At 48.2% G+C, this 14,090-nt stretch overlaps 1 protein-coding gene across 4 annotated transcripts in view; it reads right to left on the bottom strand.

Moving 5' to 3' along the window:
- Window positions 1-417: 417 nt before the first annotated feature.
- The window catches only part of Gnb1l (G protein subunit beta 1 like), a 64,651-nt gene continuing 50,978 nt past the window's right edge, over window positions 418-14,090 (bottom strand). For all 4 annotated transcript variants that reach the window (XM_060370038.1, XM_021645181.2, XM_060370039.1 and 1 more), the window contains one exon: window positions 418-3,886. In XM_060370038.1, the coding sequence (XP_060226021.1) occupies window positions 3,635-3,886 (252 nt within the window). In that variant the 3' untranslated portion in view covers window positions 418-3,634. The remainder of the gene's footprint in view (window positions 3,887-14,090) is intronic.

Raw genomic sequence — 14,090 nt, 5'->3', positions numbered from 1 at the left:
TGCACGGAACTTCGGTGCTGCTTCTGGGCGGCACCTCCTTTCTCTGTGACTCCTTTGCTCCAGCTGACAAGGGCAACTTTCATGGAGGCCTTATGGTTTAGCCAATGTGGCTGGTGCAACTTAAATGACTCCCAAAGGAAAGAGAAGAAAGAAAACAGCTCAGGTTGCTAGGACAGCCATCTGGGCCCTGGGAAGAAACCATCGGGTTGGATCCGCACAGCCCCCATCATGCAAAGCATGTACTATGTACAAGGGGGCCACCCAGAGCATCACACATGCAGACACAGGTGCTGTGCTTCTTCCATGTCTCGTACCCTATGTTGTATGTCTTCCTGGGGACACATGAACAAGCATCTAGCCACCCCTGATAAGCCACAGATGACAGACCAAAAAAAAAAAAAAAAAAAAATCCACTAATTCTAGCTTAGTGAATGATTTTATTGGGGTTACCTGCAGGACCATAGGTGGCTCAAAGGCAGCCGGGGTGACTCATGCCAGTACTGGGGATCTCTCACGAAAGCTGCGCCCCTGGAGCTCGCTGTCCAACATGTGGGCAGTCCACTGGACAGTGTTCTCTTCCACGTAACTGTTACTGCCTTTTGTTAAGTTTGGGGAGGGGCCTTGAGAATCCCAGAGCTGAGTCCTAGGAGCCTCCTTCCTTGGCAGCAGGAGAGAAGACAGCTTTGTGACCACCAGCCCTTGGACATAGAGGCCCTAAAAGTCTATAGGCGGTGTCACACTGGCTGCCACCTCCATCTGGGCGACAAGGAAGGGGCGGGAGAGGCTTGGCAGAGCTTGTGTGAGATGAGGCTTCCTGAGAACAGCCGTACTGAGTCACACAGGCTTGATAGCATCTCCAACAGCGCTGGTAAAAGGTACCCACAGGACAGCACTGCCCTGGGTATCACAACAGCGGTCGGGCACAGACAAGAACGGGACTATCGTCTCCATTCATAGATGGGCTCACCGATTTTCCTACAACCAACCTGGCCCTCCTCTCACTTTCTTTGACAAGATCTCTCCTCATCACCCTAGCTGGGCTGGAATTTGGATATCTACCTGCCTCTGCCTCTGCCTCCTGAGTGCTTGGATTAAAGTTTCAGTTCTACTGCCACTTCTCTTAAGGGAGCCACTGAGGCACTGGCCTGTGACCCACACCTACATCCCCTGTAATGGAACGGCTGTGATTTTCTGTCTGATTCTTTACTCCTGCCTTGGGTTGCCTGGGGATGGAGGGCTGCTGTATTAGTTATTTTTCTCATCTCTGAGCCCAAATAGCTGAAGAGAAGCAACTTAAGTTAGAAAATGTTTATTGTGGCTTACAGTTTGAGATCGCACAGTTCACTATGGCAGACTCAACCCTGGGAGGTGGCTGCTCCCACTGCATGGAGTCAGGAAGGACAGTGGGGAGGATAGAAACCTCAAGCCCCACCCTCCCAGTGACCCATTACTTCCAGAGACTCTCCCTCTGCAAGGTTCCACAATCTTCCAAACTAGCGCCATCTGGGGACCAAGTGTTTAAACACATGAGCCAATGTGTTTCACATTCCAACTGTAACAGGTACCTCCTGTTTATACTGGCCTAAGACAGAAGCTTTGCTGTCTCCTCCCCATGCCTCCTTAGTTGTTTCTTTCTTCTTTTTTCTCTCTCTCCTTTAGAAATTCTGGAAGAGGATACAGCGGGAGGCCCCGGCACCCCCAACCTTTACCCTGAGAAACTTGGGGCCTTGTCCTGACTTCAGAGGCTCCAAGCTACGGGGCCTAATTCTTAAGGACTTGGTTTTAGAACTTATATAGGGTGATACAACAGGATAATTGGTGGCAGATCCCCCGGGGATTCTTGAAGGATGAGCAGTGTCTGGCTGGTACTCTAGCAGAGACTTCCTTCAAAGGGAGTGAAGAAGCCTGTGCCTGTGACCAAGGTCTGCTCTGGTGACCTGTGCCTAGGTCTGCATGCCTATGTGCACCAAGCTGGCCCATCTGTAGGGACTCCAGGAAAGCCAGCCTGTCACAGAGCTCTACCAGTCAGATTCTGCTAAGCGCAGCTTCCAAGTTACAGCCTATAACGAGAAGTGTTCCCACCTGTCTTTGGAGACTAAGTGCCACCTTTTATCCATGCAGCAGCGAGTAATCCCCACTCCATTTAGGGATTCCAAGCTGGAGCTCTGGTTGCTATGGTAACCTCCCAGGGCTTCAGTTGGAGCCAGGCCTGTGTGTGTGCGCGCCAGCCATACCTTTCACAGGCATACAGAGAGGAGCAACCATAAAGCCCTCTGGGGATGCTGCCTCCCCTGGCAACTGTCTCCCTCTTCATGGGGCAAGAGGCATGCCCTCCTGGCTCACCTGCAGCATATACCTCACCTGGACCACACACTCCTTTCCTGGCCTCCTACACGTGTTCCCCAGCTTGGGGACACCAGGCTATACTGCGGTGGTAGGATACATTCAGCACAGACACATTCAGCCTGCTGTGTGTAGTGTTTAGTTACAGACTAGAGGTCCTGAGGGGCAGCACTTGGGGGCGCTCCAGTTCTTTGGGCACAGGGATCTTTCTGGCAATGACTGAAGAGGAGAGGTCTGAGGTCTGCACCCTCACCTCCACAGCCTGGTCCCCCCAGGTCAACACCGCCTCAGAGGCTACTCACCGGTCAGCCACGTGCTAAGAGAGGCTTTGCGTGCTCACTGCTAGTCCACATACCATAAGGCTGTGATTGTGCCCTGGGCATTAAGGAGGGCCCTGGCTCCTGTCCTATCTCAGCCGCTTCTCTTTGCCTCCTGCAGGTTCACTTAGAGACAGCCTGTCCTTCTTTCCCCATCGGAGGTCAGGGCTTCCTTTTCTGGTCTTCTATCTGGCCTTGTACTACATTTTACACGCTCCCTGTCCCTTGACCACCTTGGTCACCCTAATAACCCTCTCCTGCCTCCCTCTTTAGAAAGCCAGGTTCCATCCTTTCGTCATCCTGACCCCAGCCCTGGAGGTCAGGAGTCCCTGAACATTTCTGGGGCAAAAAGCCAGCAGGATGTGGCAGGCAGCCACTGTGGCACTGACAGCCTCCCGAGGCCAAGCCCTGAGTACCTTCACCAAGAACTTCCTGCTTAAAAGTACGACTGATGCTGGAGAGATGGCTCAGAGGTTAAGAGCACTGCTTGCTCTACCAGAGGTCCTGAGTTCAATTCCCAGCAACCACATGGTGGCTCACAACCATCTGTAATGAGATCTGGTGCCCTCTTCTGGCCTGCAGGCAGAACACTGTATACATAATAAAATAAATAAATCTTTAAAAAAAAAAAAAGTACGACTGATGATGAGCCTGCAAAGCATCTGAATGCTCTGACCCTAAGGGGAGAATATGGGACATCTTCGTGGAAAGTTCCCACCCTGACCCTTCAGGCTGGCAATGGGAAATTTATTGTCAAATATGTTTAGGCTGGCCACACGACCGTGTCTTGGAGCTTGTAAATTGTGCCTCTTACAAGCTCCAAGTGTCAGGTGTCTATCATCTGAATGACAAGTCACAAAAGGTGCAGGGAACCTCATGAACAAAGTGGATTCACAGACCTTTGGCCACAATTTGCAGTCCTCAGAGAGCCTTGGGTCGAGACTGGAGTAAGACACCAGTGTCCTACAGCTGAGTCACGGGCAGGGGTAGAGTGACCAGATGCTGATGCGTTGGTCCTTGGACCCTGCAGCGAGCAAGCCATCAGCGGCAAAGGCCACACAGTACACAGAAGCACTGTGGAAATCCAGAACAGCCAGTGGCTTCATTGTCCTCCAATGAAACACACGGATGCGATGGTCCCAGCCTGCTGTGGCTAAGATCTTATGGTCTGGCCGCAGAGTAACTTCAGAAATTCCAGGATTTGTGAGTTCATGAGTTTTACACACCTATAAATAAGCAGAGCAAGAATAATTAGGGTGCTCTTGGGTCTGCTGCAACCCTTGGCCACAAATACCCTCGCCCTGTCCCCACTCTGCCAGAGGCCCTGTGCTAGCTACACATTCTTGTCCATCCAGCCTCCTCCTCAACCCCATGGTCATAGCAGGGGCTTGCCTGAGCACAAACAAGGCCACAAGGCTGTGCTGTGCTCCTCCTCAGGCTGCTTGGACAACTCCAGCCCTGAAGGAGCCTCTCCCAGGCTCCTGGGTTCTCAGTGTGGATGAAATAAAATAGTCAATGTTTCTCCTGAAGAAACCTCCACTGAAGCTTGCAGCAAGTGGGAGATGTAAATTCCATCAAAAATAACACCAAGAGGCAAATAAGACCTGGAGTCATGGGAGGGGTTCTGGGGCAGCCAAGAGAAGGAGAGGGGGCTATGGTTTGAATGTATCCCTCAAGAGTTCACAGCCAGAAGCTTAATTCTCAGATTCACCTATTAATGCTATCTAAGGTGGGGTATTTGGCAGGGAACTAGGGATATGTGAAATCACCAGGCCTATTAGTGGCTTTCTTGAGGTGGAGACCTGAGCTGGCAGCCTGTTCTGTCTTGTCTGGGGATAGTTTCCATGCTGAGACTGGCACGCAGCGGATGCCACTGAGCCTCCTGGATTTCAGCACCACTAGCCAAATAAACCTCTATTTTTACATAAAAATGTATTCATTTACTTTTTGTGTTGGGTGTTTTGTCTGCTTGTGTATCTGTGCACTATGTGTAGGGAAGAGGGCAGAAGAGGGCACTGGATGCCCTAGGACTAGAGGTACAGACAGTTGGGAGCTGTCATGTGGGTGCTGGGAACTGAACCCAGGTCCTCTGCAAGAACTGCCAGTGTTCTTAACCACTGAGCCATCTCTCTGGCCCTAAACTTCTACTCTGTATACACTAACCAGTCTTAGCAGTCTTAGGCATTCTGTCATAGTAGAAAGTGGAGTGAGGTACAGAGTAAGGGAGACAACATTGGAGAAGGCAGGAGAAATCACTGATGTGCTCCTCGCTGACTATGGGACCTCATTTCTCTGGCTCTCTGTCACTGTGGTCTATTCCTCCGTATGCCAAATCCAAGACTGATACGGCCACCCAAACTTTAAAACTCTAGAACTTCAAGCTAAATGAAATGTCTTTATAAAGGTAACCTGCCTCGGGTTCTTTGTTCTAGTAGTGAAGACAGCTCTCTAGGTTAGACAGATCCACCCTGTACATTGTAGGTTCCTATGAGTGGCCTGCCCCTGAGCCACAAGCTTTCTGTTAGTCCCCTTTGTCTTCAGTGCCTTCTAGTAGGGCTGCATTACCCTTTGCAGACAATCATGTGCCTCCACAAAGGTGACAAGGAGGTTGGTTGGGCATGGTGGCCCCTGCTTTTAATCCTAGCACTCTGGAGGAAGAGGGACAGGTGGTGTCCATGAGTTTGAAGCCAGGCTGGTCTACACAGAGACTTCTAGGCCAGACAGGACTACATGATGAGATTCTGCTTTAAAAAGAAAAAGAAAGAAAGAAAAAAAAGAAAAAGAGAGAGAGAGAGAAAGAGGAAGGAAGGAAGGAAGGAAGGAAGGAAGGAAGGAAGGAAGGAAGGAAACAGAGAAAGATGATACAAAGAAAAATAAGGGAAGACGCAGGAAAAAGGAATGGTAACATCCATGGAAGCCAGTAGAAATGGACACAGAGCAACTTAGCCAAAGCACAATTTGCTGAAGTAGGTTATTCTGAAACCAAGTCACTGTAGGACTTGGCAGGGCTCAGGAAGGAGGAAGAAAATTATGAAGGGAATGAACACCAATATAGATTTTGAATGACTTAGGATAGGGTGTGGGAGGGCAGGAAGATTAGAAAATAAACTAAGTGAGAACAAAACAGTTAAAATGAACCAGAGAAAACATGGAGGGCAACAGAAGAGCAACTTTAATTTATTGAAATGAAAGTTTCAGAATATAAGTCCAAGGAAAGGCTGTAAGAACATTTAACAGTAAAAGATGCTCTAATATTATTAAGGCTGAGAGTAAAGAAAGACCTTCTGGTAGCTAGTGTCCCTCCCCCCCCCCCCAAATCACATGGAAGATGAGGGCACAGTAAAAGCTGTCCCCAGAAAGCTCCAGAGCTACATGTGTGCCAGCAGACGGTGCCGCAATGCTCACACAGGCAGAAGGGGGTATAGCCCAAGAGTTTTATATCTAGCCAAACTGTCACTCAACTGTGAAAACAGTAGACAGACATTCTTGAACATGTAAGAGCTGAAAAAATATTGCTCCTGTACATTCTCCTGGAAGAACAAGAAGATTAACTCCAGTCTTGCAGGAGATGGCTAGAGAACGACAGTGAATGGTCTGGCAGACGGCACTGAGTCTACTTACCGATAGGATTAGGCACAAGACATGGGGATTATGGCCAGAAAACCAGTTATGTAACTAACAGAAGCATGGGCGGGTAATGAGAAAGATGGGTGCTGCTAAGGACTTGTGCATTGTTTGACCTCCCATCTGAGATGATCTGACCTCCCACATAAATGATAGCAACACATTTCCTTCTCTCTTACCTGAGGGGAGATGCCCTGGTTTCCAGATATTTGGCTTTACATTATCTGTATATGCTAATACCAAAGCAATAGAAATATATTCTAGTCTATTGTTTTATAATTAAATTCCACCCAATGTTAAATTTAAATGTGAGCTATGTAAAAAGTAGACTCCACAGGGTCAAACAGCAGATAAGCCAGAACACGAGGGAAGGAAGCAGGAGATCATCATAAGTAGGATAAAACTTGGTGCTACACTGATAGGTGTGACGGTGTTCAGCAAATAGGGTCATACTTCATAAAGTGGTCACCACAAAGTGTCGGATGCCTAACTAGTCTCCTTGCTGGAAACATCCATGAAGTCAAACAACACATGCAAGATAATTGTTGACAGGCCGTGGAAAGCAGGCAGAGGCGGGGTCCTGGCATTCTTTGCCTGGGGTCAAAATCAAGCCAGACTATAATAGTTACATTAAGCTGAGGAAACTGATCAAAATCTGGAGCAACTAACTAGAAGGCCAGGATCTGTGAGGATAAGGTGGTGGAATGGCGGGAGCTGTGACTTTGGGGGGTTCTCTAGGACACCGTGTCTGAGGGCCAGGCTATGTATGTTCACAGCAGAAGGTGACAGGCTGCTGCAGGGCTTTGAAATGGAACAGGTATGAGCGGTCACCACTGAGAGCTACAGATGGGCTGGCTGACCCACTAGGCCTCACAGGAATAATGAGCCCATCCAGGAGTGAGGCCTGCTTTAGACATCTACCAAAGCGAGAAGCCAAGCCTGGCAAGGTCTTGGGGGAGGGGGTGTTGCACTGCCTCCACAATGAAGGTGGCTGACATAGTTTTTCCACAAACCTGCATGAAGCCATGCCCACACAAGTCCAAAGTGAACAGCCAGTCACTAAACCCACCACTAGAGGAGGCAGATAGATGTTCATCAGCTCACAAGCTGTTCACAATGTGCAGCACATTAACAGAAATTACTAGACACACAGGAAGGAAGGATGGTGTGCTCCGCAATCAAAGGAAATCCAGTCAGTAGAGACTGGCCCCCAGTGGTACAGGTACCAAACATATCAAATGAAGACATCTATGAAAAGGAAAGGGCTGTGCAGATGGCACCGAATGTGGAGACCTGGGTTTGGATCGTCAGGACCCATGGAGAAAGCCAGGAAGGCACAGTGGCCATCAGGAAGGCAGACAGCCAACCGAAACGTCAGCATTTGAGAGGCAGAGACACTGGATCCTGGGCAAGCTGGCTAGAAGCTCTGGGCACAGCAATAGACCTTGTCTTGATAACACAGTGGAGAATTATCAAGGAAGACACTTGATGTCCATTTCAGGGCTCCATACACATGTGCATGCTCATATATGAACACACACAGTCATACACATGTGAACATGCATATGCAAACACACACACACAAAACTAAAGAAAAATATATGCAAATATTTACAAGATTATTGTTAGAGTAGGGACCTAGGAATTATTAGTATAGAGTAAACGTTACAAAAAGATCAGAAAACAGAGCTGAAATACCAACGAGCATAAAATGTTTAGGACAGGGATAACAGCAGACTAGAACTGGGCCAGTGAGCTGCTTTGGAGGGCAAAAGTGCTTGTTGCCAAGCCTGACAAGCTGAGAATGATCCTTGAAACCCACAGAGTAGGACAAAACCTCCTGCAAGCTGTCCTCGGGTCTCTGCAAGTTCACAGTGCACACACACAGTACACAAACACACAAAGTAACTCAATAATGTCTTCTTCCAGATATAGGGGTTGAACTCTGGATAAGACTTGGGCCTACAGGGCAAGTGCCAGAGCTGGCAATTGCTGATAAATAGTCAACACTCTGTCTGCGTGGTTGTGGTGAGGCAGGGAATGCTTACCAGGAAGAGCACACTGGCTGTCCCTCCTGAACACCCACATGGTGGCTCACAACTACCTGTTAATTCCAGTGCCAGGGGATCCAATGCCTTCTGGCTTCCGTGGCCACTTGTGTACATGACATACATTCATAAACAACATATAAACAATAATTAAAAAAATAAATCTTTAAAAAATATTGCACTGTTTAAGAGGCCAAGCATGATCATGAATGATTAAAGGGCAAGCCTTTAATCCCAGCAGAGGCAGCCTGGTCCACAAAGTGAGTTCCAGGACAGTCAGAGATACATAGAAAAACCCTGTCTTGAAAAACAAACAAACAAACAAACAAACAAAAACTCAAACCCCAAAAACAAACAATCAAAAAAATTGTTAAAAGCAAAATTAATGCAGGAGGGTGAAGTATGCAGAAGCCCAGGAGGCAGCGGTGAGAATGCCTCATGGTGTATGTCTCAGAACACACACACCATTTCACAGGCACAGACACACTGGATCAATATGGAGAAACAGAAAATGAGCAACAGAGGGTCAGAGACAGGAGCAGCCAGAGGACTGCAGATGCTAAGCGTATGGACTTAATCCCATTCCTGATCAGAACACTGAGTACGAACAGATCAAAGCTCCAATTAGAACACAGTGATTGTCTGAAGGCATTGAAAAAGCAACATACAGCTAGGCTTAATAGCACACACCTTTAATCCTAGCATCCAGGAGGCAGAGGCAGGTTCCGTGAGTTCACTGCCAGCATAATCTACACAGCAGCACATTCCAAGAAAGTCAGATCCACACAGTGAAACCCTGCCCCAACCCCTCAAAACCAAGAAATAACATGTCATCCAAAATGTGATTTTTTCAAATATACACAAAGGTAGGCTAAAGGTAAAAGCATAGAAAAGATGTACTGTGCCAAGGGCAAAGCTAAGTAAGCTGAGGCAGCTATTCAGTATCTCTCAGGCCAACTTCAAGACAAAGAGCACCATGAGACAAAGGAGGACACTCTAGGCTGGGGACAGTTCAGGAGTAGTGCTTGCCTAGCACATGGGAAGTCCTGGGGTCCATCCAAATGTTCTCTTTCTCTCTCCTTCCCCTCCCTACTCCCCTGCTCTGATACACTTACATACATACAAGCACACACACATGCACATACAAGCAAGCATACACACAAATACACACAAGCACAAACACACACACAGGCATACACACATAAGTAAGCACACATACACACAAGCAAGCACACTCAAGCATATACACATACATTCAAGCACACATACAAGCAAATACACACACACAAACACACATACAAACATACACACACATACAAGCATGCATGTACGCACAGACACACACGTATATACAAGCAAGCACACACACACATACACATACTTGAGGGCACACACACACCTATATATAACCTAAGGAAGAATAGGCCATTTGCAAGGAGGAAGCAAGCATCTGAAATGCTTTTAAACCTCATGGCACTTCAAAGATCATGAAGCAAAACTAGCAGAAATAAAGGGTGGACGAGGTGCCATAGGCCAGGGTCCTCAGGAAGTGGTAGAAAGCTAAACTGTGGCCAGAATCAGTAAGGACTTGAACTGGGTCATGTGACCTACGTCAAGCTGACATAAGACTGCCCAACAGCTGCACTGAACGTGTCTTTACCAAGTGTAGGAGGTCTGCTCTCACAGACAATGCCACGCATAGGGCCAAAATCGGGCTATGTGTTCATCAACCCTGGGACTAACTATAGGGTTAACTAGATTAAGATACCTACAAAATCAACAAGTATTTTGAGATTAGCTAATAGATTGCTAAAGAATTCACAGGTCAAAAAAATTATACATACACATGGTCTTGGTGGGTCTTGAACTCACTACATAGCTATGGCTGGCTTTGAACAGACAGTCTTCCCTCCACATTGTAGGCATGAGGCCCCAGGCTTGGTTGTGAAGGTGTTGTAAAACAGACACAGGCCTAAGGAACCCGTGCGGCAGATCCACTGCAGGAGACGTCTAGGCTGGGGATCGACCTGCCAATACCCTGCGCAGATGGATCCAGGACTATGGGCCCCCACGGAGGCCTTTCCAGAGCATAGGTACATCAGAACACTCACACATACTCAGAGGCCACGACACTAGCCAGCTTGAGATCCCACCAAAGGATTAAAAAATGGCCTTGATTTATGGGAGAAGTGCTACCATTCAAGGACTAGACAGATATGATGGCGCATCACTTTTAATCTCAGCACTCTGGAGGCAGAGGCAGGTAGATCTCTGTGAGTTTGAGTCCAGCCTGGTCCACAGAGCGAGTTTCAAGACAGCCAGGACTATATAGAGAAACCCTATATCTCAAAAAGCAAAACGACAAAAAATCGTTCACTGTACAAAATGCAACTCTCTGGGCTTGTGCACATCATTCTAGGACTTAGGAGATAAGAGTCAGGATCAGGAGTTCAAAGTCATCCTTGGCTACACAGTAAGACTGAGGGCAATTTGGGCTGCATGAAAGTGTCTCAAAAATTAAAATAAGGGGGGGGGGTGGAGAGATGGCGCAGCCATTAAGAGGACTCACTATTCTTCTAGAGGACCTAGGTTTGATTCCCATCAGCCATATGTTAGCTAACAGCTATCTGTACCTGTAGTTTCAGGGAATCTGATGCCTTTTGCTGGCACTGCACACAAAGGGTAAACAGAAATATACAAGCGCACATACATAAAACAAAAATATTTTTAAAAATGTACAATAAAAGAAAATTTATAAAAGAATTAAGAAAAAGGAAAAGGAAGAAAAGCAGCAGTAGGACAAGATCTAGCTCTACAAGAGAAATAGCTACATCTTGAAGGCCCAGGAAGGATTAAGGAAACCTAAAATGTAGTCTAAGCCACACTAACAGCTGGTAAATACAATTATTTTCCAGAAGGTGACTGGAGAAAGCGCGAAAGAAAATTACTTTATTGGCTGTTCTTGAGCTAGCTTTAAAAGCATAAAGCAAGAAACAATGAGGGTGGGAAGAGTTGGAGGGAAGGGCTGAGGGTCCCGTACCTCAGGGCCTTGGCCATACGTGTGCCTATGTGTACAGTCATCCATGGTACAGCTGTGTATCCAGAAAGACAGACACTTTGTTCTCACGCACACGTGGTCCACTGATGCAAATGGGACCAGCTCTCTGCATTTCAGAGAACTGAAATCATTCAGACCTTGTTCTCTGACCACAATGTAATTAAGTTAGAATTTGAAAACTAAAAGATAACTGGGGTGTGGGGTGGGGAATCAAACATTTGGAACCATAAAAAAAAAAAAAAAAAAAAAAAAAAAGAAAGAAAGAAAGAAAGAAAAAAAGCAATTCCAATCAGCTCAGCTCAGAGGCCAGTGAACAAATAAGGACAGGGTCCACCTAAAAGTGAGATGTGATACCTGGGAGGGTGGGAACCAGCTACAGGTCACCTCATGGGAACACAGGCAGAGGGACTGTCAGGTGCCATGTCCGACGTGAGTCGCAATGACTGAGTGTGCCCAAGGACAGTGGGAAGAGAAAGAAATGACAGGCAAAGGACTGAAGAAGGATGTGCTGACACTCACATACCAGTTACCAACTGCTACAAAATGTAAAGATTTTCACACTTAGAGTTAAAAGTCTAGAAGAACACGATCCCCCACCCCCAACTCAAGTCCAGCATGCGGAGTCCAGACTGAAAGTGGCGGAGGCCAAGAGTGTGCACAGCAGCAAACGCTCAGGTCTCCCCACTGGATCCCCAGCCCTGCAGTGAAACAGCAATGGAGAGGTTAATTTGTGCCCAGACTTAGCCACTGGGCAGGACAGCAGGGGTTGTTCGGCAGCTCCTGGGCCTTCAACACCATCAGCAGAGCTGTGCGGTAGAGTGAGCAGGTATCAGTCAACCTCAGCCCAACCCTGACCCCGCCAAGCAATGGGGAAACAGCATGTGGTGCGGTGAATTATCTCTGAGCTGTTGTTTTTTGGAGGTGGAGTCTTACTATGCAGCCAGAATGGTCTTGAATTCCTAGGCTCAAGTGATCTCGCCTCAGTTTTCTGAAGAGCTAGGACTTCAGCTACACACTGCCACAGGAGCCTTTATTTTGTTGCTCTGATACTACAGGGAAAAACAATTGCATTTACTAAATTAAGAGTCAGGAACAAAAGCCAAGGCTGTGGAGTCGGCTCTGACGGTAAGGCAAGCACAGGGACCTGAGTTTGGACTGTCAGCATCCACATCAAAAGCCCAGCGCAATGCTGCTTGCCTGTAATCCTAGCACTGGGGAGGCGGAGACAGGAGGGGCTTCCTCGTGGCCAGTCTAGGTGAACTGGTGAGCTCCAGGTTCAGTAAGACACTGTCTCAAAAACTGAGCATGGATGTGGCTCAGCAGAATAAACACTGCTCTTGCTCCCATGTCAGGCAGCTTGCCTGCAACTCCAGTTCCACGGGATCTGATACCCTCTTCTGGCTTCTGCTCACATGCGCACACATTTGTACATACATAGAAGAAAAACAAAACCTGTGCTAGTCAGAGAGGGGCGAGAATCACATCTGTCAAAACCTAGCATGCACTCACAATCCAGTTCTTCCCCCACAGACACAGACGGAACTTTACCCAGTGAGAGCCTGTCACAGCACAAGACGAAACAGCCTCCTGGCCCGGTTCCATCCAAGGTGACCTGCTTACATTGACAGGTTTGGGTCCCATCCAGTGCCACCAGCAACTCAGCCCTCCAGCCCAATTGCTGCCATGACCTTCCTTGCCCTTCCAGCTGCCTCGATTTATGGACCTGCTGACACTCTTCACTGGCCTTGACCACCTCTTCCTGCCCCTCTGCTCTCTCCTGGCCAGGCTGCCTGTGTGTGTCCTGGCAATTCTGTCCACCTTCTATGCTCTCACTGGGCAGAGGCCCAGCTCTGATTCTAAGTGCTTCCCACCGGTGTGCGGGCACAAGCAGTTAGAAGGGCTGCAGAGTTCAGCTTCCCATGAGCTCAGGTGTGTCCTCTGTGTGCAAAGCATCTGACTGCTGCTGTGTACCTCCAACATCCCCTCTACATGGTGCCCTGTCCTCCACACACAGGCTGCATTCAAAGCCTGTACTGGGGCAGGATATGGGGCAGATGCTGTGGAGAGGTACGCCTGAGCATGCACGTGGGGCCCGCCCATGCCTGCAGACAGACCCAGTTGCTCCTCCTAAGACTGGAGTGCTATGGTCCGGAGAAACGTGGGGCTGGGAACCTGTGCAGCAGACTACATCAAAACTGTTTTATCCTTGTCTCCCTAGGAATGGTGGCTTGGACAAGGCAGAGAAGGGGACTGTTGGGCACAGAGGAGGCCCCACTGGAACCCACTCAGGGCCCTGTCTCAGGGACATTTTCTTGCTATCTCCTTGTCCTAGGAACTTATCAACACTGATTCCCAGAGAGAAGAGAGCAGGTTTTAACCTTATATCCATGTACTCTGTGTGCTGGCGAGATCCAACAGAGCCCTGACTGTGATCCTCAGAGGCAAAGAGGTATTCAGAGACACAGGAAAGCCCTCATACTCTTTCTCCTGCTTCCCTGCTAGTTCTTCATGAGACAGGGGCCAAACTGCCAACTCTGACCAACCTTGGCCCTCTGGGATAGGAGTAAGTCCATATCTACCTCATCCATAACTGGAAACAGATATGGCATGGAGGACTTGTCTCCAGGGAGATGAGAAACTGGGAGACTGGTAGGACCCTCAACTGAGAAAGGACCAGTGCCCACCCTGGGGGCCATGTTC

Source organism: Meriones unguiculatus, chromosome 17 (genome assembly GCF_030254825.1).
Source record: "Meriones unguiculatus strain TT.TT164.6M chromosome 17, Bangor_MerUng_6.1, whole genome shotgun sequence".
In the NCBI taxonomy this organism is placed as follows: domain Eukaryota; kingdom Metazoa; phylum Chordata; class Mammalia; order Rodentia; family Muridae; genus Meriones; species Meriones unguiculatus.
Note: the sequence above shows the minus strand (reverse complement) of the source record. Positions and strands in the feature narration are given on the sequence as shown.